Here is a 26,156-nt window from a genome sequence, read left to right as displayed (position 1 = left end):
CCAATGCGCTGGAAAATGTCTTAGAAGCACGAAAAATATAGCTATAGCATTGTGAATCATGAAAAAGAATCTAGATGGGGATGAAAAGTTGTCGGTTGGGAACCATTTGTCGATGGGTGATGGACCCTCGCTTGCGAGGGTTCCGTAATTTTTGAAAAAAAAGTGGGGCCGGTTAGGAAAGGGGATCCAACAAAAATCTTGTTTTCTTTTTTTCTCATGTGTAGACTTGCTCCTCGGTTTCTTTTTTTCCCCCATTTATCGCGCCTCCCTTCTTGGTATGCTACATGCGTCTTTCCTCTTAGCTCTCACATCCTTTCACAGACTGCCTTTCGTATGTTTTCTTCTCACTGTTCAATGTAAACCCGGAGGAGATAATTTCCGAACACTCTCCACTGTTGCAGTCATAGATATGATCACAGTACCTTCCCAATCTCCACATGTCGTTCGCCTCCTTCTTAGCAAAACTATAGTGGTACTTAGAAGCGTAATAGTAATCAATCTTTTCCATTTTCTCTGCGATAACCCAAATGCGCCGTAGGTCCTGATCAGTCGATCTTTTTCTGAACCTGGAGCTCGCCACCGCAGGGACTTCCATATCAAGCTCAATATTCGTATCGTTGTGTCGCATCTCGGTGGTCACCCCCGTGTTGAGATAAGTAACGTTGACCCATTGATTGTGCGGAACGATTGAAGAGAGATTGTACTCGGTGCACCAGAGGGTGTTGCCTTCAGGCATTGCGACCATGTATGAGTGATTGTACGAATGGCCGTACGAGGAACCCCAGTTCACCAAGTCCCGCGCGGGAAGGGTTTCGAGTTTCGACTTTTTGTAGTGAATCGTCTCAACAGCAAGGCTCAGCATGAGTGCTGTTGCGCTCCCGAAGTAAGATACGAGACATGGGGGAGCTGTCCATCCAGAGCTAGAGGCTACTGCAGCACATATAGCCCAGAAGCCCGCATAAGCTACCTTGACGATATAGATCGAGGATTTGAAGTATGCCGACGTCGTCATTATCACGGTTTTCTTCTCTTCATGAGAAACCCAGGAAATCAGATGTCAGTTATTCAGCCTGAAGCAGCTTGTATGGTTTCAAACTTAGCTATGAGCACTCACCTTAGGCGAAAAGTAAGCGAAGACTGACAACATGATTCACCGGAAGGGAAAACAGGACGCAGTATTTATATTTGTTGAAGAATTAGGGCAGAAGACGCAAACTGGCTGGAAAAGTGAGAATTACTGCACCAAGTCTTAACCTAACGCGCGTTATACCCCACTTTTCAGAGCACGAGAGCCCTTGAAATTTTGTAAAAGAGACAAAAGTGGTAGTACGTATGACTTGATACGAATCTTTTTCTATACTCCAAGAACTTCCCCAATGAGCGAACGGTCGTGGACGGGAATTTTGAACAATCGGAGTTACTCAAGACAGATCTTTTATATCTCGCATTGGCACGCTATTTCCCAAAGCCCTGACAATCATTCTCCGTCGATTAGTCAGCATCTATGCCGATCTATGGTCCATAATGGGGCTGCAAGTATTGCCCGAGAAAGTGATTGGCTAAGAGAAAGTGATTGGCTAAGCTCAAATATTTTCAAGCTTTTTGAACCAGTGGATCCTAAGGCTTACGTCTGCGATCGCTTACATATGAATCCACAATTCATTAGGGCTTCCTCGGACCAAAGCTCTAGGATTTAGGCCACTGCCATCAATGTCCCTCAAGAATATCTCTCTTTTAATCTCCACAGGAAAAAGGCTATCATGGTAAGTAGCACTCCTACGCAAAGCATGAAGAAACCAAAACTGGTCTAACTACTTATCTGACATAGTCAATCAACGAACCCCTTACCCCTATAATCTATACCGTGCTCCTCACAGGCGTAGTTGCTTATATGCGCACAGGCAACTTCCAGCCGTTCAACGAAAATTTCACAACAAATACAGCACTAGCCATCTCCATCTTCACCCTACTCAAAGGCGCTATTGGGCATGCTCGGAATGGCCTGGCTTCTTCTACAGAATTTAGCCTCAGCTTCTTCTACATCGCTCTCTGCACACTAAGTTTTATGCGTTTGCGTGCGGGTCAGTCATGTGGGGCCGAAATTGGCTTACTCGCTTGCCTTGTGATTATCCTTATCCAGATATTATGGGACAGAGAAAGAAGTTGGAACCTGTTTCATGAGTTATATCCGGTTGCTATTTATGGGGTCATGATTTTTGCAAGTCAATTTGGTCTTTGGCCGCCTGTGGTCATAATTGTTTGTCTAGTTAGCTTGGCTTTTAGTATAGACTTACGTAGGTATTTAAACAGAATGGATTAAGTCTTATACTCTACCAACAATGATAGCAGACCGTGTTGTAAAGTCTATCTACGCCTCAAGGTCCCGAAGGCATACCGACCAATCACGCTGCTCTGCACGCTCGGCAAGGCGCTTGAATCAGTGATCGCCACACAGATCAGCTTCCTCGTCGACGAGTATCGATTGCTGCCAGAAACGCATATTGGAGGCCGTGTGGGACGCTCGTGCGACCATGCTCTGCATTTGCTACTAGAACGGGTGTATGAAGCGTGGCGATAGGATGATCCTGTCGCTTCTTTGCTCAATATCGACGTATCTGGTGCATTTGATAACGTCTCCCATAAACGGCTCATCCATTGTCTGCGCATGCGCAAAATCCCCCTCGACATCGTGCAATGGATCGCCAGCTTTCGCTGCCATCTCGGTGGCCGAAGGGGCATATCCACGGACCATGCCATTCACATCATCATCGACCGAATCAAGACATCGTGGGGAAAAGGCAAGCCAGTGGTATCTCTACTAATGCTAGATGTCGGGGGGGCGTACGACAACGTTTCGCACGAACGTCTACTGCACAACCTCAAGGAACGATGCCTGGGACACTTCGTCCCCTGGGTAAAAGCTTTCTTGACAAATCGAAGCACGAGAATCCGCATGCCCGAAGGCATGTCCGATACATTTCCAACCCCCACGAGCATTCCTCAAGGGTCACCTATCTCGCCCATTCTCTATCTTGTCTACAATGCAGACCTCCTGGAAGGCTGCGGAACGGGCATCACCAGCAATGGCTGGGTGGACGATGTTGGCTTCATGGCCAAAGGCGACAGCGAACGTGAAACCACCAGAAAGCTCAGGGCGGCATGCCAGAAAGCCGATCGATGGGCCGAGAAACATGCATCAGTCTTCGACCCGAAGAAATACGCACTCATACATTTTGTGAACACCAAAGAGGTAGATCCCCAATACACATCCCTTACTCTACGAGGACACACCGTGACCGCGACAAGGACGGCCGAGCGATATCTAGGCTACTGGCTGGGTCCCGGTCTGTAGTTTCACCACCACCGTGAGAAAGCCGTGGCCAAGGCGAGCGTCTCTCTCCACGCCCTACAAAGCTTGGCGGGCTCAACGTGGGGAGCTTCACTCTATGCCATGCGCAGAATCTATCAAGCAGTGATCATACCGCAGATGCTCTTTGGCGTCTCCGCGTGGTACCGACCCATACTCATCAGCAAGTCCAAAGTAAGAAGTCTGTATCGCCCTTTCGTGGACATTCAAAAGCAGGCAGCATGCCTATCGGCGGTGCTTTTAGAACCACCTCGGCAGAAACTTTAAATACAGAGCTTCACCTACCGCCCATCTCGAACCAAATGAACCGATTGGTGCAAGAAACAGCAATCAGGCTACGAACGGGGCCGGTTTTTGCTGTCCCGCCAACGATGCTCCGACGTCGACCAGCAGATGAGAGAGACTGGGCGGGGTGGTCACCCATGGAGGCGCAAACCTGGAAAAAAGGCGGATGTCTCACAACTCCCCCGGGCGCTTTCGTGAGATAGTGGGAGAGTCGAAAGGCATTCGTCCTGGCGCCGTGGCAAGGACCGCTAGATGTGATCATTAAGGACCGAGACACCGCTGTGCAGCGTCATAGCCAGATCCTGGGGAAATCCCCAGAAGAAAGACCCCCTGATCATGTACACGGACGGAAACGGTATCGAAAGTAAAGTTGGCGCAGCAGTAGTAGATGAGACTGGGTAATACGTCAGTCTAAGCCAAATGGGTGATGACGACTCATCTACTATATATTCCGCGGAACTGCGGGTTATAGAGATAGCTCTGGAAACGGTCCTTGGTGGCAATGAGCCAAATCCCACACGGGCAAAGAACGGCCTAGTCATCTTCACGGATAGCCAAGCGGCGCTAAAGGCGCTCCGACGACCGCGCATGCCCTCAGGTCGGGTTTATCTCGCGGGATGCCAGGACCTCATCCGCCAATTGGCCAACAAGGGCGTTCACACCGAACTTAGATAGATTCCGCTCACCAAGGTGTGGTGGGCAACGAGATCGTGGATAGACACGCCAAAGCAGCTGCACAGGGGCCCGAAGAACCGCTAAACTCTCGCAACCGATACATCTGCCTCGCAGCTGCAGTCAAACGGCGGTTGCGCCGAGAGGCGAAAGTCGAGTGGGAGAGAGCATGGACGGTAGAAAAGACCAGTCGGCCAACCAGGCGACTGATCGAAGTACCAACAAAGAAAACACTCGGATACTGGTCCAGGCTTCGCAAAGCAACCACGTCAATCCTGATGAAGCTACGCACGGGGCGGGTCGGACTAAGCGCCTATCTCACCCGCATCAACCGACGAGAGACGGCCCGGTGTGAATGCGAACTAGGCAAAACCACAGTGGCTCATGTCCTACTGGAGTGCCCGCTCCACCAAGAGGAGCGGGACTGGATGCGGCGCGCCCTATCGGCACAGGGGATTATCGTTCGTCGCAATGAACTTCTGACGCGCCCAGAAGCGCGCAATATCGTGGCCGATTTCATGGTCAAACAGGGATTTTGAGCCAGTGTCAAGCTGTAGATCCAATTGCTCTCGGTGTGGAAGAAACGGTGAAAGAATGACCCCTGAGGACAGTGTGACGTAAGAAGAAGAATGGAGACCGTCAGGGGTACAGTGCCAGGTCCACTGTACTCCCTTGAGTCAAACGAGCGCGCAAGCGGCTGCCAACAAGTTGAAGAAGGGTGTGGATGTTTGAAGAGTGAATTTTGGGGTAGTGGATAGGTGGAGCAGGGTCCAGTGAAGGCGGTGGGGACCAGAAACGTTCGTTTTAATGCGGTGGAAGTGGTTAAACACTTACACATCTGCCTTCCTTTGTTGTTCTTTTGTATCTACATTCGATGCGACCATCGAGAGGCTCGGACTGTGAGCCTCTTGATGTCACCCAATGGGCTGGTCACCACTTATTAGCTGTCGGCAGGTCCGACAGCACTCCCGCATAGCAGCATGATATAGAGCGAGCTACACCGGGCAAATGAATTCATCATCATCATCATCATCATCATCATCATCATCATCATCATCATCATCATCATCATCATCATCACCATCATCATCATCACCATCATCATCATCATGCATGAAATGAATCCCTGTGTTGAACCTCCAATCAAGTCCCGAGTATCATCTTCTCTCGACCGGACCAAGAGCATGGTGACGGCATCTGCTAGCGTGTCATCGCAAATGCCGACTGGATCAGCCTGGAATGCATATTCGCTCGACAACTGCAGTGTCCGTGGAGATCGGTAAAAGTCGGTCGCGCAGCAGGTGGACAGGTTGGCAAGAACTATAACGTTCGCCGGCTGAGCTACTTGTTGAGCAGGATGCAGAACGGTGTCGGCGCTCGCGCGTTCATGGATGGAAACACGGCGTTGCGTCTCCAAAGCGAGAATGGTTGGCATTGGCACGCCCGCCCACCAGTGCTTAATCCAACGCGACGGCAAAGGCGGTGAGGTCGTCCCAGGCGCGAGGGCAGGACTGTTTACGCGACGACCCGTGGAGTTGGTCCACACATGACACTGGCCATTGAGATGGGTTAGTCGACATCATGCCACGAAAATCTTCTCACGGCTCTTCATACTCGACTTCGCTCAATACTCGACTCGCTCTGGTAACTTCCGGCTGACAGGACAGCCCATGTATTGATGGGTCTCCAAGTTTCGAGTCAACCTATGCTCGCTCTAGTCAGCTCTCCCAAAATGCTTCGGACCTCTCTGTGCTGGACTACAGCGAGAGTTGACTGAAAGGGCTATGAAGCATATCTCAAGCAGAGGTATCTGATATTTCCTTAACTCCTGGCCGACTTCCACGAACGGCTCCCACGAGCCGATTCCCACATATCAATGCCCACGATCCAATTGCCATAATGCAATGCTCATCAACCAACTCCGACGAGCCGATTTCCAAACATCAACTCCCACAAACCCACTCCCACAAGGCTACTCCCACAAGCCAATGCCTACAAGCCAACGCCCACACGCCAACGCCCACACGCCAACGCCCACACGCCTACGCCCACACGCCAACGCCCACACGCCAACTCCCACAAGCGAACTCCCACACGCCAATGCTCACAAGCCAATGCTCACAAGCCAATGCTCACAAGCCAATGCCCACAAGCCAATGCCCACAAGCCAACGCCCGCAAGCCAACGCCCACAAGACCTACTCCAGCCATGGCTCTGAACTGAGCCAGACAAACATATTGGTGTGAATCAACGCCCATCATGAGCATGTGGCTCAGCATGCCCTCTCATTTGGGAAACTGGCGATCTGTACCTCCAAAGGAACTGCATAACCGGAATATGGCAGTCAAACGCCTGCGGCATTGGTGAGATGCTTGGGCTGTCGCATTGAGGCACATTTTTTTTTGGCACACATCCGCGAATAGATCAGGAAAGGAACCGTTGACTCACGTTTGTCCGATGGCTGATCAGCGTTTCGACGGACGATTGAAGCACGGGTGACAGGCGCAAATCCAAAGTGAATAAACTCATTTTGGGACTGCCCAGCCTGGATAGTGCCCCTTTGCTGGCTTTAACAGACAATGTTTATGATGATCCCCGCCCGCCTCGGGATCTCCATGTCAGTCAACGTGACCAAGGCTGCTTATTTTGGGCACCAGGAATGCATGGCATCTACATTGGTCGCCATTGACCATCCGCCACCCATGTGTAGTGTGAGGGCGGTCTTCATAATTGGCGTCTTTGCTGGAGGTATCACATTGGCGAGCAATACCTGGCGTCAAGATGTGACGTTGAAACGATAGCGGGATTGCCATGCAACCGTAATTGATTGCATGCGGCCGAGCTCGCGTGCCAATGTCGAGACGACATACCCTTCACGCGGTATGCTCAACTGAGGGGCCTGTGCTTCTCGCTATACTGGGATGGCCGCTCCACCGGGACCATCTGGGAGATTGCCGGACGAGCGTCCTGTGGTTGTGCCCATCTCGGAGTAGTCTGATGCCAAGCGCCTTCGTTTGGTACTACTCATCCACGTCGATTCAGGGTGTTCGTGGGATGAGAAGTGGGTCGTTAGAACAATTCGAGCGTTTGCATCATGTGCCGTCGAGATATTCCGCACTTGACAAGTCATCCTTCAGAAGATGTTCGTACACATTCGTCGAAAAGGGTTCACTCACAATTAATCAACCTCAACCTCACAACTTTTCAGGACATATGTTGCTGCACAGTAGCTCTTTATCCATGGCGGAGAGTGTTCGTAGTCTTGTTTGGCACACTGATTCAGCTCTCAAATCCCCCAAGACATTGACGGTGTGTGCGTTGATACAAGATAGGCTGCAAGGTAGCAGTCACTCGTAGTCTGAAACCCTGCGCTCGGCGTGTGCCCGAAGGCATGTCCTACTGGGCACGGATTACACGAGTGATGGCGAAATGTTGATGGGCAACGGAGCTGAATGACTGCATCCGTCAGGAGGTATATGGTCTGTACCAGTAAGGAGCACCGGCACCAAAGGCCAAAGGCGAGGAACTCATCCTGGGCAGGGGCCTGCAAAAACAAAAGGGACCCTTTCGCAAAAATGCAATGCTCAAGGCACGGGCTCGCAGACCATTGTCGTATCCATCCCTCCCTCGGTAGCGTCGGACGTTGCATAAAGGAGTCGTCCCACGAACGCTTCCAGTACGTCACGCAGAATTGGTTGGATGGTTTGATTCGCCCAGTTGTAGCATGCAGTCGTAAAGGACGTCATGTGCAGGGTGGACCACGGATTTTGATGCGCTGTGGAGGCAGAAAATGGCAAGCTACCAATGAAGACGTCTCGCGCAGTTGTCAGAGGCAGGATGGACGCAATGCTTGGGCGATTGTGACGCAAAGCCTTTTGTCTAGGAGTTAACCAAGGGTCGCTTCATTCATTTATCGCCTGACTGCAGGGAGTTGGCGCTGTCGCTGGTCCTGCAAAATGCGATGAACGATATGCCTGCGATCCGCTGTTGCAAAACAGTGCATGTCTCTCCGAAAGGTCACTGTCGTCGAAAGCGATGACTCTGTACCCTCTGGAGACAACGACACCAATTTGACAGGGGTAGAGGAAGGTGTAGAGAGCGACCGCAGAAAGCGATAAGCCCTGTGGTAGATCTGAGTGCTCCGTGGTCATCTTCTTGGACGGTTCATGGCGATCGACATCCGCCCCTAGGAAGCAAAATCTGTGCATCACCGTATCGACCTTCAGCATCCTTCTTACTCATACCATCCCCGGGCGTGGAAGCCGGACCCACCGTGGAAGGGTCCCTCAACACCTAGGCTTATCAGATGGAGGTTTGATCACCTCAGTAAGCATCGCATGTTGCCGGTCGCTATATTGGTTGCATGGCTGATTCAGCTTTCCAATGATGTGGAGTAGACGCTGGTGTTCTCAGTCGGTACCAGTGGGTAAGGCGAAAGACTGGAGTGATCGGGCAATTTAGATCACGTCGACCTTCGAAACCGTTTCCAAAGAAATATATATTGCTTCGCGGCCAGAGTGGCACGATGCGAGACACGGGCGAGGCTCGTTGAGCTGTACGTCATGTCTTCCAGCGTCTTGGCAAGGGGCTTTGCAAGATGGTTAGCATGTGCCTGATAAAGAGGGTTACTCACGGTCTTGTAATCTAGTCTCACCCTGCACCTATAACGGACGACTCTGCTAAGATAATGAAAGAGTCGTTCTGCGGAGACGAGTCTTAACTCCAGACTGACCCAACACATGGTCCGTGTATCCAGCCAAGATCATGGCAAACGATGAATGGGGGGTGATGGGGCAGAAGCACTGAGCAAGCGTACTTTTTCTAACGGACATTTAGCCGCACCAGACCTGTGGCGGCGATGGCGTGCCCTAGTAGCCATGCTTGAGACACTATCAAAACATCGAACTATTCAGGATAACGGCGATATGTGTATCGGAAAGGTTCTTGGTAGCGGTGCTCAGAACCCACCGGTCTGGCTGATGATCGCTGACGGCATTGTTTGATAAGCACTTGTCAGCGGAGAACCAAAGTCCGGGCTCATGACTTACATCAAGAGCTTGAGGCTTAGGCGTGACTCAGTCATCGGTGTTGCTGATAGGTAGTTGTATAATCCCTGATATGCTTACTTGGATACGTCCTATTGACACGACTTGCCTGGTCGTTATGTTGGTTGTTTCAGCGGTGGCCGATGGTAAGGGCTGATAAGGGACTTACCTGCAGGATGCCTCACTTGCACTCTTGTAGTCAAAAAGCTAGTCAGAAGTCATATTGTTAGCTCTACTCGATAAGGTATATGGATGCAGCACTCACCAAAGGATTGTCGTTATTCAAGATTCATGGTATGGCTGGCACGAAGACGGGTACAGTGGAGTGAACTCCAGTGGGCATAGTAGAGAAAGCAGGTGACTTGGTGGTTGGAGTGGCCACCGTGGGTATGAGTAACAGAAGGGGCTTGGGGTCAAAGAGGAAGAATTTATGAGTCTGCTGCAGGAAGGCACGTTGATTCCAGATTGACAGAATCCGCCAGATACAGTAAGGACGATAATTATTTCGACAGAGAACCGACGGGGGAGGCCATATTTATAGGTCTTGTTACCGCCTGCTTTGTATTGCTGCGGTGAAATCTTTTTGATCTGTCGATTTCTGGAGGGCATTGTCTTCGGGGGCATCAAAGTTGCCCGTGCAGATATAGGCCTGTTGAACCTCAACTTACTGAGGTGACTAGCCAGGAGGAATCCAAGTACATGCGGGTGAATAGTGAACGGTCATGGTCAGGGTGAATTAAACCCTCAAGTCAACTTCGGAAATGTGCGAATTATAATAGATTTTTTAAAAAAAACCAATTTGATATTTTACTGTTATTTGTCCAATAGCGTTGATCAACGTTCAACCTTGTACGGAGGCGAGTAGCGGCCAATTTATCAATACCCCTAAAAACCAGGCAGAAACAGCAAAAATGGCAGAAAACATAAAAATACTGGATTTCGAGAAAACAGTAATTTACATATTTAAGGTAAATAAGTCCAATATTAGTCAAATTTTACTAAGTCCCAACTGTATGCCACTTTTCCGACGACATGTTTCAGAGTACATCAAATATCATAATTCGTTTCCCATCCGCCCTCAAAAAAATAGGCTTTGGTGTGTTACCGGTATTCCAATCGTCAACTACAGCTTCCCTCCACCTGGGAAGCAATACAGGTGCGAATTGAGCGAGGAAACCTTGTTGTGATATAAGGCTGGTGCAGATCAGGAACCAAGCCGAACCACCGGAATTAATCCCGAAGTATGTATACGAAGAACCAAGTTGATTTCCAATCAACTTGATCTTCTCGTTGTATATATAGCCTTATTCTTCCCTCTCAAATAAAAAAACAAGACAATTCACACCTCTGAACTACAACAGGTTATGAGCCCGGAAGCAAAATCTCGGGTGCCATCTCTACTCATCCGAAAATTATCTTAACCATCGTGATTATATATCTACCCCGCTTTCGCAGTCATCACTATGTCTGCTCTGGTTCACGACTCTCCGGACCGAGCCGTCACGGCCATCGAGCCTCTGACAGGAAGCGATAATTACGCAACCTGGAAATGTCTTATGACCTCCTACCTCAAAGCCAGGCAGGTCTGGGATGTTGTGTCGGGCGACCTCCAGCGTCCTGACTGCTTGTTCAAGTACGCCAAGCCTATTACGGCAGACATTCATCCTTTGGTGGAACCGCACCTCGCGGGGGCGGTGAGACAGCGCGCCATTGAGGCGCGCCTCGAAGTGGAGGTCCAGGCATTCGAGCGCCACCGTGAATGGTCGCGCCGCGAAGCTGAGGCCTACCACACCATTTTCCGGTATCTGTCCCCCCACATTAGCATTCATGTTGCGGGACTTGAGACGTCTCGCGACCTCTGGAATGAACTCGAAGAACGGTACCGGCGAATGGAACTGGCCACGTTCTGCGAGTTGTTTGCGCAGCTTCGTGAAACCACTGGCGAGCGCTGCGGCAGTGCCCGCGAATTTGTCGATCGGGTACGGTTGCTCGTACATCGATTGAATGCTATCGTGCCCGGATCCATTGGCGATCGAACGCACATTGCGATCTTACTGACGCAGATCGGACCGGAATACATTCTAGTTGTGGATGCCATTCAGAATGACAAGGATCCGGTGAATCCGACCACGATCGGAAATCGTCTGTCTAATGCTGAGCAGACGGTTCGGAGAAAAGAAGCTCCAACACCCTTGCAGGCAGCATCTGGCCCGTCTGTCAATACGGTGCAGCAGACTGCCAAGAAATGCAACTATTGTAAAAAGCGCGGCCATGTGGTCGCGCAGTGCTGGAAGAAACAGCGAGAAGGACAGTCGTCTAGGGACCATGCCCTGAAGGCTGAGAGGAGTGTTTCCGGCTCACCAAGAACTAACTTACAAAAGATACCATCAAGCCAGGTGGAAGATTGGCAGGGCCCGCCGACTTCCAAGAGACCGAGGATCAATATCGTGAGGGCGAGGGTGACGACCCTTTATACCCACGCACCGCAACCCCGGTGGATCCTGGACTCGGCCGCCACCAGCCACATCTGCTGGGACCGGAGCTGCTTCAGCAGTCTGCGGCCCCACCGCGAGATGTTGGACACGGCGGGCGATCCAGTGGAAGCCGAAGGGATTGGTACGGTGAAGCTCACGCTCCGGGGGAAGTTCAACCAGCCCCTGGTGCTGAAGAACGTGTACTTTGCGCCACGCGTCGGGATGAACCTGATCAGCGTGCCGAAGCTGTTGCGAGACCGCTACTCGGTGGTGGCGCACCCACAGAACGTCTTTGTGCAACGCCGAGGACGAACCGTGGGGACCGCCTACCACGCGGAGGAGGATCTACTGATCCTGCGGTGCCATGTGAGCAAGAGATCTCGAGAGCGAGTCCAACTGGCGAGGGCGCCGACGACCCATGACCATGCAGATTCCCTGGAACCGCAGGCGGTGGCCATGGACGTTGACGATCCTCGGGAGTCAAGTGGCGTAGAATGTACAGCGCCAACCTCTGAACTCGGTGGTGAAGCTGTGATACTCGAAGAAGATGTGTGCACAGGAGTGGACCAGGCCTCCGAAGCGTTGTGGCACGCTCGGATGGGACATCTGAACCGGGGCGACTTGAGGGTGGTCCTTCGGCAGACCGGCACTCCGTACCGACCGCTGACGCAGGCGCAGCTGCTGGCAACGCCGCAGTGTCCGGCGTGCATGTCGGGTAAGCAGCATCAGAAGAGGAACTCCCGCGCAAGACGGCCACGTCTGCATTCAACGAGAATTTTCGAATTGATCCATTCGGACATCATGGAGATGCCGATGGCCAAAGATGGCTCCAGGTACGTGATCACCTTTACTGATGATTATTCTCGTGGCTCGTGGGCCTATGCCATGAGATGGAAGCATGAAGCGCTCCCGAAGTTCCAACATTTTGAGGCCTGGGTGCACCGACAGTTCGGCGCCCAGATCAGAAGATTCCTCACCGATAATGGGAGAGAGTATCTGCCAATTGGAACACATCTCGAATCCCAGGGAGTTGAGTTCGACACCTCGCCGCCATACTGCAAAGGGCAGAATAGGCTGGCCGAACGCACTAATCGTACTATCCGGGAGCGGATCAACACGCTCCTGTCCGATGCGAACCTTTCTCCTTCCTGGTGGATCGAGCTTGTAGACACAGTGGTCTACTTGAAGCTGCGTGCACCAGCATCGATCTTACGGAAGAAGACACCGTTTGAAATTCTATACGGGGAACCGCCCTCGCTCTTGCATCTGCGACGGATCGGCTCCCGTGCATGGGTCTTGATCCCCAAAGAGCATCGAGCCAAACTCGGACCAAGATCATCCGAGTGCCGACTGCTAGGCTATTGTGAACCGAATCAGTACAAGCTCTATGAAATCCATTCAGGAAAGACAGTCTTTTCCCGTGATGTCGAGTTCGATGAGAGGACCCCAGTGGCGCCACTCATCGAGGGGGAAACAGGCAACGACCTCCCGGACAATGCTCCTCCATCACCTGTCTTTTCATCAATGCCAAGTTCAGCCAGCGGGCTGCCAACACCACCTGCATCGCCATTACCTCCGCCGAAGGAGCGAGAGAAAACGCCATCTGAGCGTGAGGAGGAGACACCTCCAGTGGTCAATCCAAGCCAACAAGGCACTGACCTGACATCGGATCTTGGATATTCGATTTTTGGTCGCAGAAGAAGACCATCACGGCGTCTCCTGGAATCACTCGGCAAGGTGTACTCTGCCGGCGCATTGAATCCCGCACCGGCCAGACAAGTCGACCCGGCGACCTTTCGCGAAGCTGTATCAGGCCCAGACCAGCTGGACTGGTGGGCCGCCATCCAGAAAGAATATGCGTCGCTTCTCGAACACGGAACATGGGAAAAGGTTCGGCGGGAGGACGTCCCAGCCGGAAATCATGTGATTGGCTGCAAATGGGTCTTCAAGACCAAGGCCAACGGAATGCGCAAAGCGCGATTGGTTATCAAAGGCTACCGGCAGAAACATGGCATCGACTATCACGAAACGTTTGCTGCTGTGTCCAGGATGGACTCGGTCCGCTGCATCGTCGCCAGCGCCGTGTTGCGCGGATGGAAACTCCACCAATTCGACGCGGTCACCGCATTTCTCCATGGAGACGTCGATTCGTCTATCTATATGGAGTTACCTGAAGGTTTCGAAAAGCCAGGATACGTATGCCGACTGCGCCGCTCACTATACGGACTGAAGCAGGCTCCGCGGATTTGGTACCAATGCGTCCACCGCGTTCTGGCTTCTCATGGCTTCACTATGGCCCAATCGGACAATTGTGTGTTCTACAAACCGGATTGCGTCGTTTGTGTCTATGTCGATGACTTTCTTGTTGCTGCGACAAACACGCACGAAATCGAACAAGTGCAACGAGCCTTGCAAACAGAGTTCCGACTGAACGATCTGGGCACCCCTCGATCATTCCTCGGGATCCAGTTCGACTATGATGTCGATGGGTCCGTATCTATTCACCAACACCAGTACATCCAGAAGGTGCTCTCCGACTTTGGCATGGAGACTTGTCAGCCGAAGTCTACGCCGATGAATCCCAAGCAAATCTTGAATCATCGTCCAGAGGAGGAACCTCCGGACGAGGAAGCAAAAGCTCGTTATGCGACTGCCATCGGTTCGTTAATGTATCTAATGGTTGGCACGCGACCAGATATTGCATTTGCGCTGGGCATGTTGAGTCGCTTCACGTCTCAGCCGCAATCGCAACACCAAGTCGCTCTGCAGCGATTGCTTCGCTACATCAAAGCCACGCAATCTCATCGCATTACTTACCGCAGTGGGCAGTTGATCGGGTACACGGACGCCGACTTTGGGGGCTCCGTCGTCACTGACGGTGCATACTCAACGTCTGGCTATGTTTTCCAACTTGCAGGTGCGCCAGTTTCCTGGTCATCCAAGAGACAGGGGGAAGTGGCCACGTCTACAACTCATGCCGAATACATCGGACAGTACAATGCCATTCTGCATCTCCAGTGGCTCCGCACCTTTCTGGCTGAAACGCAACTGTATCGGTCTCCGGTCACTAACATTATGGCTGACAACCAGTCCGCCATCGCTCTCTCTCGCAACCCTGAATTCCACAAACGCACGAAGCATTTCAATGTAAAATTTCACTATCAGCGAGCCGTGCTGGATACAGGCGAGATTGGGCTTCAATATATTCCAACTGGGGAACAGGCCGCGGACGGTCTCACCAAGCCATTGGGACCTACGGCCTTTGCCAGATTTTGTAGTCTCTTAGGAGTCGATGCTCCAGAGGTTTCGAGACAAAACGCGTGACAGCGCAGGCGCTCTTTCCACTTATTTTCCCGCGAAGGTTTTTCAGTGGTTTTACCGAGGCCTGACTGCTCTGCGCCATTCCAGAATCGCCCTGCCAGCAAAGCGATCCTGAGGGGGAATGTTGTGATATAAGGCTGGTGCAGATCAGGAACCAAGCCGAACCACCGGAATTAATCCCGAAGTATGTATACGAAGAACCAAGTTGATTTCCAATCAACTTGATCTTCTCGTTGTATATATAGCCTTATTCTTCCCTCTCAAATAAAAAAACAAGACAATTCACACCTCTGAACTACAACAAACCTATCAAATCCTAAACGAAAATGCATGCATGAGAAAATAGCGTACAAAACCCTTCAGAACCCATCTATCCCTATCAAAAGCGCCTGCGTCTACTGGTACGCTGGCTTAAAAGCTCAGGGGTATCTCTCCTTCTTCTTCTTGACCGTGTTGGACGCCCTGCTGGCGCTGCTGTAGGGGCCTCAGGGGCAAGATCGGGGATCTCGAGGTTCTCGGTATCGCTGTAGGCAGGCGGAGATGACCAGAGACGGTCTTCGTAGAGCTCAGTAACCACTGGGGCTACGGGGGCTGCTGGGCTATGGGGGCTACTGGGGCTGTAAGGGCTGCGGGGGCTACCGGGGCGGTAAGAGTAGTATCTGAATGCTGTGATATTATCACATGAAGGGTCCAACGGTCCTTAAATCCTTTAACAAGGCCCAAATTATGGTCACAAAACTCCTGGAGGGGCGTATTTGGGCGACATTCAACCATAAATGCTGTAGGATCTCGGTTATTGGCCGTTTTGACGTCCCTCGCAAGTAAATACCCGTCGAATTCATCCAAAGTCGGGTTATACCCCTTCCTCTCCAGCAGCGCGACATTGGTGGGGGTCAATATGTCGAATTCGACAAATTGACGTGTATTTTGGACGATGAATTCGGGAGGAAAGTCGGGGTTCAAAACGACTAAAAGAGCCAAAAAGTTAGCAAATATATCGAATGTGTATAGAAAAAGCAGAGAATCAGGAACGCAAACCCTCTCTAATTTGCGTAATTGGTCCACCACGCTCCCAAAGATAGACATATGTTACCAACTTGATTTGTGGTGGGGTAGGCGCTGGCGCCGGAGCTCGACCAATTTGCTGGTTTCTCGCCTGGGACCCAGCCCCGTAAGACCTTGTAGCAGCTTCATACCCTGTCAGCTGAAGGGCCTGAGTATTGACCTGCGCAGGCGTACGAATAGGCGTAGGGGCAGGGGTAGAGGTAAGGGTAGGGGTAGGTGAAGCTTGAGAACTTTGCCACTCTAGAAATCTTGCGATAATTGCGTTGGAATCGGACATATTTGGAGGAATTAAGCAATAAATTGATGAATAAAAGTGGATTATGTGGAAGATACTGATGGGAAAAAGTGCTATTTAGTATACGAAATCAACCACATATTCATCATCATGTTTTGCAAACGCAAAATTCGTTACCCGAGACCAAAATTCGTTGCGCAACCTAAGACATTAGATTATCAACCACTTTCCGCTGTTACACCCTCTGCTGCACCTGAATTCCGCCAATTATATCCATCTAAGGGCTTGTCACAAACGCTGAATTTCGGCTGCATACCAGAATCTTCATGGTCTAATGCTCGAATCCGCAGCTGCTCGTACACAGATCGATATGGCTGTAAGGGGTTATCACCCGGTCGGTAGAGAGGTGGATTTTCGGGGTCAAATCCCCCTGGAATGATATCATTCAGCTGTGTAGAGCACCACGCCAGAGTAGCAGGTGGAAGATATTCTATAGGATCCCATGGTGCGACATTTTCGTACAGGATTTGATAGGTTTCCTCGCTCACTTCGCACTTGTATTGCTTCCCAGGTGGAGGGAAGTCGTAGTTGACGAGTGGAATACCGGTAACACACCCAAGCCTATTTTTTTGAGGGCGGATGGGAAACGAATTATGATCTTTGATGTACTCTGAAACATGTCGTCGGATAAGTGGCATATAGATGGCGAGAAGGGCGACCTGGTCTGTAATATTTGCTGCTGAAAAGAGGTGTGATTCTCGTAAAATCATGAAGTAATGACGATAGATAAATAAACACGTTTTCAGTAGTTTCGACCAAAACGATTCAATACGCTGGTTTTCTGTGCTTTTACTTAGTAGAAAACAATCACGAAGACGTGTAATCGTAGGATCTTCCACCCTCCGGAGTGCAAGATGAAAATCAGCCATCATATGCCCTTCAACACCTAAATCACAGCGGATAAAACGCGGAATACACCCAGCATGCTGAATACAGTCAAGATATTGACGTCCAACACTCACAGCTGTGCGTGCGCTTATACCGGTATAAATCCACATGATTTTGCGAGAGTATCCATCAATAGCAGCATAAATCTCGAATCCATAAGGTTCAAGCTTCATATGCCCATCAACATGCCAGACGAAATTAGCCCCAGGGCAGCTATAGCTACCACGGCCACGCTGGAGGTCGTTTGTGCGGCGTAAAACTGCGTCAGGGCGGATTTCTCGGTAAACGTCGTAGATTAGATCACTAAAGAAGAAATCAGCACGTTTCTCTCCCAAATATCTCCCACATATCTCCCAAATATCTCCCAAATATCTCCCAAATATCTCCCAAATATCTCCCAAATATCTCCCAAATATCTCCCAAATATCTCCCACTTACGCTGGATAATATTGCTCATAACGACGGAGGTGGACCTGCATTGCGCGTCGTCCGTACCCCTCAATTTCTCCAGTACGGTCATAATAGGTCAAAACCGCCTGTAACTCCTCTCTTTGCTGGTCACGCTCAACAGGGTCGTCTGTGCGTAATTTGACACCCATTTCCGCCCGAATTCTCCGAAAAGTGCGCTCGGTAAGCGTAGGTAGCACTTTTTGGACATCTCGAGGGCGCATAAGGGGTAGTAGGGTTTTAACATTCTCACGCATATCGGGTCCGGTGCTGTATCTCCGAAAACCCCAGGAATCAAGTCGTCTTCTGAGCGTAATAAGGGTCACGTGCATCTCACGGGCGGCCAGGGCATGCTGAATAGCTTCATGAGTAGCACCGCTCTCAAAAAGGGTCTGTATCTCGTCTCGGTGGGCAGCAAGGTCAATTTGCGGGCGCGGCATGTTGGGTGAAAGGGGGGAAAAGGGTGGAGATAGGTGGATATTAAATGGGTGGATATTAGATGGTAGGATTTAGGGGTTTTCTCGTACAATACGTTACCAAATTGATAAAAGCGGTGAACAAAAGTCATGTGATAAGGTGTTTTGATAAATTGGCCGCTACTCGCCCCCGTAACCTTGTCTAAACAGCTGTACTTTCAACAGTTGAAACAGTGGGCAGCGATTAACGATCGACTGCGACCGCATGCACTTTCGTTACCATCATCTGAACTTCAGCATTGGCTGTTGATTCAAAACTGAGGCCGACGATCATGCCGTTTTTTCAGAAATTCGCCTTACTTGTTGAAGAGCGATTTTTCAGGGTCTAAGCTATCGCCCACTAAAATTATTTTCACTGAGTGTACTGTGGCCAGGCCACATTGACGCTAGTACTACGGCTCTTACTTTGACCCGTCCGGGACAACGCATATCGATGATTGACACCATAAGCCGAACTTCGGCCATTGCTAGCCGTCGGTTCCAGAAAGTCTTTTGTGTTGGAATTCCATATCTACCGATCTGAACGGGTCGAGCGGACCCAATGACTATATTCATATACCTGATGTTTGTCTATGCTGCCTTTCTGGACTGATATCTCTAGAATATAGAAATGCGGTCATCACACCATCCATTGGTAGAGACATGGTGATCGAAAACCAAAGTCTATTTGAACGTATTAAGGCAAGACAGAATAGATACGAGTGGTGAAAGCCTTAGAGAGTCGCTGTACATCGCTTGCCTCTGAGCTAATCTATTGATCCTCGCTCGTCGAACTTGGATTCGGAAAAAAACGAATGGGACATAGATAAGCTGACGTTCGCGAAGATTGGCTAGGGCGACTCACGAAGAAGAGCAAGGCCTAGCGTGCAAAGGAAAATAGAGACTTGGAAAACGCTCGAAATTAGTCCCTGTTGCCTGAAGACCTACAGTATCCCATCTCCAGCCAGGTCAATTTGAAGACCTACTAGACCAGTTTGTGGATCCCCTGCGATTGTGAGGGTGTCACGTATCTGTTGATGAGGAGTGTGTCTTTTTAATGAAGGATCATATTAACAAAAGGCATAGTCGACTCTAGATACAAGACGTAACGCGAGGAACCAAAAGAAAGATGGCTTCCTCGCGTTTAGGGAACCCAGATGCGCTATGTGGGTCCGCGTCCTCCGCTTAGCGTGTATGCCTCATGTATATCCCTGACAAATGTAACCACTGCTCCTGGGGCCTTGCCTGCTCCTGGGTCCCCCAAGCCATATCCTGGAGCGGTTGGCCTTGCTCCCGGGGCGGGGACTGTGCCTTCGGGGATTGTAGAAGGGCATCCTTGATAGTCAATTTGGTTTCACGTGCAGCTTCTGGCTTGAGCGATTTCGGCTGCAGAACTGATCCCCGTATTTCAAATGGTACGGTGTTCTAGAGTTTCACTGCACATAAGGGAGAGTACACGCGCCGCTGTAAGCTCCCAGTGACCAATTTTGCTATTTGCTGAGATTTATTTCCCGAACACAATTAGACACAGCAAAATTACACCCTTATGCTTTGCGAGCTTCCAAAATAGCTCTTACTCTGGATTTGCAGGTTTCTTCAAAAAGACCGCATTCTGAACCTATGCCTGCTCTGTCGTCGGACCAAACCTATTTTCACTAAGGCGCTTTTTGTGTGCCTTGTCTCTGATGAAATTCCGCCACACTTTCGTGCTATGAAAGCCCAAAGATTAGACATTGCAGCACGATCAATCGAGGAATACTACGTGAATATCGACGTTGAGTACGCAGGGCAGAACTAGCTCCTCCTAGCCATTGACCTACGATACCCACAAGCCATGGATCTGGTCCTGCGATATAAGCCCAATGGTCGCTGTTCTTGTGACTTTAGAGGCCGAGGCCCTTTGTCACTTGCAGTTATCGGCGGAAATACTGCTATAGTTGAGCGGATTCTCCAGTCTCAGGAGATTGATGTCAACGATCAATGCTTGGACGGATTTTCTGCCATTGTGTACGCGCTGAAGCATCGCGAGTACTATATCTTGTTGTGATATAAGGATGGTGCAGATCAGGAACCAAGCCGAACCATCGGAATTAATCCCGAAGTATGTATACGAAGAACCAAGTTGATTGGAAATCAACTTGATCATCTCGTTGTATATATAGCCTCATGTTTCTCTCTGAATAAATAAGACAATTTAATACCTCTGAGTTATAACATATCTTGCATCTCTTGCTTACTGACTCTCGAGAAAATGTCAACCTTGAAGATCATTTTGATCGGACGCCACTGCAATCTGCGACTCTTGGAGGGGACCATATCGCGACTCGGATACTCGTACGTTAGGCAGGAACCAATATCAATCACCAGAGCTCCTACGATGATGCGTCTCTCCTTTTGGCTGCGAAAAAGCTCAATCAACAGCAATGAGTCCTCATGGTCGAGTCTCTTCTCCTACATTCGGACCTTGATGTAACTATATCGGATCCCGAAGGGCGAACAGCCTTGTGGCACGCTGTGGATCGTGGTCACCATGATCTCGTGAAATTATTTGTTAGCCAAAGGCATGTGAGATTGAATGATGCTGATGGTTATGGAGTGACATCATTGGCCCGAGCTGCCGAGAATCCTGTTCTGCGAGTTCTTGAACTGCTATTGAAACAGTCGGAAATATGCATCTACTCGCAGACTAGAGAGATCGTGCCTCCGCTTTGTCTGCATGCCGTGTAGGCAACTTTCACGCGGCAAAGGCACTCCTTCGTTTGGGGTCAGTCAAGGCCAACCAGAAAAGCCCTACTGGAACTACGCCGCTTCAAGTAGCTATCATTCTGAATCATCTATCCATTATACCTTTGTTTCTCCGACAAGGAGACATAGTCGAGATCAATGCCCGTGGTCCTCAACAATAGACTGCCATTTTCTTTGCCGCATCCAATGGGTATTTGGGACTGACCAAATCGTTGCTGAAACATCCTGATATCGATCTCAATTTAATTGATGACCGAGGATGAACACTGCTTTGGTGGGGTTGATAATGATGATGAAATATTCATCTATTCATCGCCGCGTATTTGAGAATAGTCTCCATCATGTGATTTAGTTGCAAGGGCTTGGAGACATAATCATCCATTCCAGATTCAAGGCATTTTCGCGGTCTCCGAGCATTGCATGCGCCGTCAGTGCGACGATTGGTACTCTAGGGAGATTTTGCAGCTTTTCGTGCTGTCTTATTGTCGCAGTTGCTTCAAAACCACCCATTATGGGCATTCGGACGTCCATGAGAACCACATCATAGCGTCGTTTTTTGACCTCTTCCACAGCTTGGAGGCCATTCCCGACGACGGTAAGGTGGTGCTTGGCTTTCTCGAGGATGCGGACGGCTACCTTCACGTTGACATCATTGTCTTCGGCAAGCAGGATTAAGAGAGGCCGAGTGTTGCCGGGCAGCGGGTGGTTTTGGTGGTTTCCCATCGCAAGAACAATTCCATTCCAGAGATCGATGGGACGACAAGGGGTGGTTATAAAGGCCGTTATACCGAGCGCACTGGCGGTTTTCATGGGCAACGACAGGTCAGGGGCCATGAACACGAGGGGGTAGCTGAGAAATGGCCACAAGTGCGCAACTCGAAAGCGTCTTCCATCTTTGAGACGATAACAGCACTGAATGCAGAGCTCATCTTCCCATTGCATTGGCCCGAGATGAGCTGTTCATGAGTCAGGATCACAGCCTGAAGGCCTAGTTCTTGCAGCATACGGCCGGCCGGACATCCAGCCTGTTTGACATCGCCAACGAGCAAGAACTCGCGACTTCGATAAGGCATAACTTGCTCGGCCAGAGCCACTGGAGGCTCACTGACCTTCAGCTTGCAAGTAAATCCGAACGTGCTTCCTTCACCTAGATTAGACGTGACCCAGATATCCCCACCCATGAGGGAGACAAGGCGCTTAGAAATGGCGAGCCCCAGACCCGTACCCCCAAAGCGGCGTGTCATGGATCCATCTGCCTGTTGGAACTTATCGAATATAAGCCCCAGGTTACTCTGTTCGATTCCGATCCCAGAGTCTGAAACCGAGAACTGGAAGGTAGCTTCGTCGGCTGCGCAAGTGATATCCTGGATATGCTTAATGGAAACGTGAATTTCACCGTGATCGGTGAATTTGACAGCATTTCCAACCAAGTTCATCATCACTTGCCGAATTCGATAAGCGTCGCCGATGAGGTAATCTGGCACACTGCCGTCGACTGAGTAAATCAAACTTAGTGCTTTCTCCACGGTTTGCACGTCGAAAGCTTTCAACACTCTCCACACGGTCGTACTCAGACTGAATGCGGTCTTTTCAATCTTCATGTGATTTGCCTCGATCTTGGAGATATCAAGGATATCATCGATGATTGTCAGAAGGCTAAAGGCCAGGCTGTGCACCATGCTTAGTGTTTCGCGAACGGAGGCGGGGATGTCGTCTGTGTCGAGGGCTAGACCAGTCAGTCCAATAATTCCATTCATTGGGGTACGGATCTCATGGCTGGTTTATTGTTAGGTTTAACATTTTCATCGTAGTCAGATTGGAAGCAAAGACAAACCTGGTATTCGCAAGAAACTCTGATTTGCTGCGGTTGGCCAATTCAGCTGCTTCACGAGCGGCAGTATTACGCTGGATACTGTCCCGCAGGCTCGAGATCATCTTGTTGATCTTTTGTTTCAAGTCATCCATTTCACCAGATGCAGATACTGTGATGAGTGATGTGAAGTCACCGCTCATAGCTGCTGTTGTGATTTCTCCAAAGGCGCGCACTTGAGACGTAAGGTTGTCTGCCATGGTGTTGACGTCCTCGCTGATCGATCTCCAGATACCAAGGGATCCTTCTACGTTAGCTTGGCCGCCAAGTTGCCCTCGCACGCCCACGTCTCGTGCTACGCCCTTCAGCCCACGTGCGAATGCACCCAGTCCATCCACCATACTGTTTATCGTTTCCTTCAAGGTCAAGATCTCGCCTTGGGCATGGACCTCGATCTTAGTGCTCAGGTCGCCACGGGCAATAGCCTGGGTCACATTGGAGATCTGCCGCACTTGCAGAGTAAGATTCTGGGCCATGGTGTTGACATTGTCTGTGAGGTTTCGCCATTACCCTTCGACATTCTCCACCTGTGCTTGGCCGCCCAAGGTACCATCTGTTCCCACTTCGCGTGCCACTCGACTGACCTCAAAAGCAAATTGATTTAGTCGGTCGACCATCGAATTAATCGTCAGCTTGAGGTCTAAAATCTCTCCCTTGACATCCGCCGTCACCTTCATGGTCAGGTCTCCACGGGCCACAGCGGTCGTTACTTTGGCAATTTCGCGGACCTGCTGTGTCAAATTAGAGGCCATGCAATTCACATTGTCAGTCAAATTCTTCCAGGTCCCTTCCACGCCGTGAACAACCGCTTGGCCGCCAAGGGTTCCGTCTGATCCCACCTCTCGAGCGACCCGACTGACTTCAAAAGCGAACTCCCGTAGCTGATCCACCATAGAATTGATGATGTTCTTCAACAACAAGATCTCACCTTTGCAGTCCGCCTGCACCTTTCGCGTCAGATCGCCCTGCGCTACCGCGGTCGTCACTGTAGTGATATCGCGAACTTGAGTCGTAAGGTTGTTCGCCATAGCGTTGACATTGACGGTCAGCTCCTCCCAGATGCCCTTGATGCCCTCGATCTTTGCTTGTCCACCCAGGACTCCATCGGTGCCGACCTCGCGAGCAACCTTAGAAACCTCTTGGCTAAATACCTGTAGCTGGTCCATCATCGTATTGATGGTCTGTTTGAACGTGGCGATCTCGGGCAAAATCTCCAGGGGGTGCATGCGGGCCCGCTGCGACAAGTCTTCATGGGCCACTTGGGTGATGATCTCGCCGATCTCGCTCAGTTCCTTCTGAAACGCCTCATTGATGTGCTTGTGTTTGAGTAATTCATTGTCAAGGCGCGAGCACTCTCGCTGGATGGCTGAGATGGACGAGTGAGCCTCGCGACATTGAATGAGCTCCTCGACAATCTGTGTGATAAAATCACGTGGAACCAAGACCTTCTCTGAACACGTAATCAGGGTCGAACAGCATGTACCAATGGTATGGGTCACGTCTGTGTACTTGTCTGGTATTCTCTAGTCTCCACCACAGCAGTTTAACATGTGGTACGCTGACTAATAAAGTTGATTACATGATCCATTGTTCCGACAGAAAAGGGTCGTGATCCGTGCACCACGGATTTTACCTACCACACCACGTTACATAAGCTACCCTCTTACATAATTAAGAGATATCGGGAATCCTCGGAAGAAAATCACGTGCTATCCAACGTCCGATATCAAATTTTCATCACTATAGTAACCAGATTTGGGTAGATAAACGATAATTTACTCTATTCTACCCTTTTTTTTACCATCTACCTTGGCCTGATCACTCTATCTACCATAATCTGCCCTAATTTGCCCTAAAATACCACAAAAATGGCTACCAATTCTACCTTATCTGCTCACGGAAGTAGGGTATATCCTTTTCCCTGATCTTTTATAACTGATAATAACCCAATTTAGACCTTCTTCCACCCCCTGAAGCTTCATATGCTACTCGAGATGAATTAATCGAATCCGTCCGGAAGCATGCCCTCTCTCAGGGCTATTGTACTGCTATAAAAAGCAGTAATTCTGGCAAGGGTCAATATGCTTACGCGAACCTTTCAATCCAATGTGTCAAATCAGGCATACCTTTTCGGCCGATTGATAGGCCAATTACAGGCCTAAATCCTCGGGAAACAAGCTCAAAACGTCAAAATTGCCCCTTTAGGCTATATGCAAGTAATAAAACAGGCAAATGGGAGCTCCAGGTACGTAATTCATCCCATAATCACCCTGCTGACGATCCAATAGTGTTCCACCAAGCTCGGAAGCTTAATTCTACTCAAATTGATAAGATTAAAGACCTGAATCAGATCAATTCTGCCCCTAGAGATATGATCAAATTGCTCCGTTTATCTACAGATCAACCGATAATCTCACGTGATATATATAACCAAAAAGCAAAATTACTCCGAGATAGGTATGGATATCAGGGAGAAATGGAGTATTTTCTCCAAAATTTGCAAATTAAAGGATATAAGTATAGATTATCTTTATCATCTGATGATAAAATCGAGTTTTTAGCGCTTGCTAACCCTAAATCTATTGATCTTGCTAATAAATACTATAGGGTTTTTGTCCTTGATTGCACTTATAAGACTAATAAGTACGGTATGCCTCTTTTAGAGGTTATTGGCATAACTCCGACTAACCAGACCTTCTTATTTGCTACTTGTTTTATGCGAAATGAGAGTGAAGAAGGCTATAAGTGGGCCCTACAAACCTTATTCTCGGATTTTATCCATTTATCTAATAATTCAGTATTGATTACTGACAGAGCTTTAGCACTTATTGGGGCAATTGAAGAGCTTTTTCCTAATATTAGCCATTTACTGTGTATTTGGCATATTGAAAAAGCTGTTTTTACTAAAGCACGTGAATTTATTTGCCAAAAAACAGCAAATCAGCCCCAAGACGACCCAAAAAACACAGAATTCACAGAGTTTATGAAGATATGGAGAGACCTTTATTCATCTAATATATCAGAGGAATATAAATTAAGGTTATATAACCTTAAAACTAAGTTTAACTACCCTAATCTGATCCTTTATCTCGAAAGAATATGGCTAATCTATAAACAGAAATTCGTCCGCTGTTATACTCCGAATATTACCCATTTTGGTAATTCTGCAAGCTCACGGTCTGAGGGTATTCATGCAAGGCTTAAGTCCCATCTTCATGGCTCAAATA

The 26,156-nt window shown here is 49.6% G+C and overlaps 7 protein-coding genes across 7 annotated transcripts; 3 read left to right on the top strand and 4 right to left on the bottom strand.

Moving 5' to 3' along the window:
* Nucleotides 1–298: 298 nt before the first annotated feature.
* N7520_008502 (uncharacterized protein) lies at nucleotides 299–862 on the bottom strand (the record flags this gene model as incomplete). The annotated part of the gene is made up of 1 exon (XM_057142436.1): nucleotides 299–862. The coding sequence occupies one exon, from the start codon at nucleotides 860–862 to the stop codon at nucleotides 299–301; it is 564 nt and encodes a 187-aa protein (XP_056991724.1).
* Nucleotides 863–1,760: 898 nt separating this feature from the next.
* On the top strand, nucleotides 1,761–3,352 carry N7520_008501 (zinc knuckle domain protein; the record flags this gene model as incomplete). The annotated part of the gene is made up of 4 exons (XM_057142435.1): nucleotides 1,761–1,763; nucleotides 1,829–2,081; nucleotides 2,364–2,512; nucleotides 2,579–3,352. The coding sequence occupies 4 exons, from the start codon at nucleotides 1,761–1,763 to the stop codon at nucleotides 3,350–3,352; spliced, it is 1,179 nt and encodes a 392-aa protein (XP_056991723.1).
* Nucleotides 3,353–4,072: 720 nt separating this feature from the next.
* On the top strand, nucleotides 4,073–4,863 carry N7520_008500 (ribonuclease H family protein; the record flags this gene model as incomplete). The annotated part of the gene is given in 2 exon segments (XM_057142434.1): nucleotides 4,073–4,306; nucleotides 4,324–4,863. The coding sequence occupies 2 exon segments, from the start codon at nucleotides 4,073–4,075 to the stop codon at nucleotides 4,861–4,863; spliced, it is 774 nt and encodes a 257-aa protein (XP_056991722.1).
* Nucleotides 4,864–16,188: 11,325 nt separating this feature from the next.
* Nucleotides 16,189–16,506, bottom strand: N7520_008499 (uncharacterized protein; the record flags this gene model as incomplete). Its single annotated transcript, XM_057142433.1, has 1 exon — nucleotides 16,189–16,506. One exon carries the CDS (start codon nucleotides 16,504–16,506, stop codon nucleotides 16,189–16,191), a length of 318 nt encoding a protein of 105 aa, XP_056991721.1.
* A 176-nt stretch (nucleotides 16,507–16,682) lies between these two features.
* Nucleotides 16,683–18,299, bottom strand: N7520_008498 (uncharacterized protein; the record flags this gene model as incomplete). The annotated part of the gene is made up of 3 exons (XM_057142432.1): nucleotides 16,683–17,183; nucleotides 17,487–17,715; nucleotides 17,851–18,299. The coding sequence occupies 3 exons, from the start codon at nucleotides 18,297–18,299 to the stop codon at nucleotides 16,683–16,685; spliced, it is 1,179 nt and encodes a 392-aa protein (XP_056991720.1).
* Nucleotides 18,300–20,148: 1,849 nt separating this feature from the next.
* On the top strand, nucleotides 20,149–20,741 carry N7520_008497 (uncharacterized protein; the record flags this gene model as incomplete). The annotated part of the gene is made up of 2 exons (XM_057142431.1): nucleotides 20,149–20,283; nucleotides 20,658–20,741. The coding sequence occupies 2 exons, from the start codon at nucleotides 20,149–20,151 to the stop codon at nucleotides 20,739–20,741; spliced, it is 219 nt and encodes a 72-aa protein (XP_056991719.1).
* A 666-nt stretch (nucleotides 20,742–21,407) lies between these two features.
* On the bottom strand, nucleotides 21,408–24,155 carry N7520_008496 (uncharacterized protein; the record flags this gene model as incomplete). Its single annotated transcript, XM_057142430.1, has 4 exons — nucleotides 21,408–22,015; nucleotides 22,066–22,835; nucleotides 22,894–23,419; nucleotides 23,480–24,155. 4 exons carry the CDS (start codon nucleotides 24,153–24,155, stop codon nucleotides 21,408–21,410), a joined length of 2,580 nt encoding a protein of 859 aa, XP_056991718.1.
* Nucleotides 24,156–26,156: the final 2,001 nt, after the last annotated feature.

This window comes from Penicillium odoratum (assembly GCF_028828045.1).
Source record: "Penicillium odoratum strain IBT 22623 chromosome Unknown utg000006l_segment0_segment0, whole genome shotgun sequence".
In the NCBI taxonomy this organism is placed as follows: Eukaryota; Fungi; Ascomycota; class Eurotiomycetes; order Eurotiales; family Aspergillaceae; genus Penicillium; species Penicillium odoratum.
Note: the sequence above shows the minus strand (reverse complement) of the source record. Positions and strands in the feature narration are given on the sequence as shown.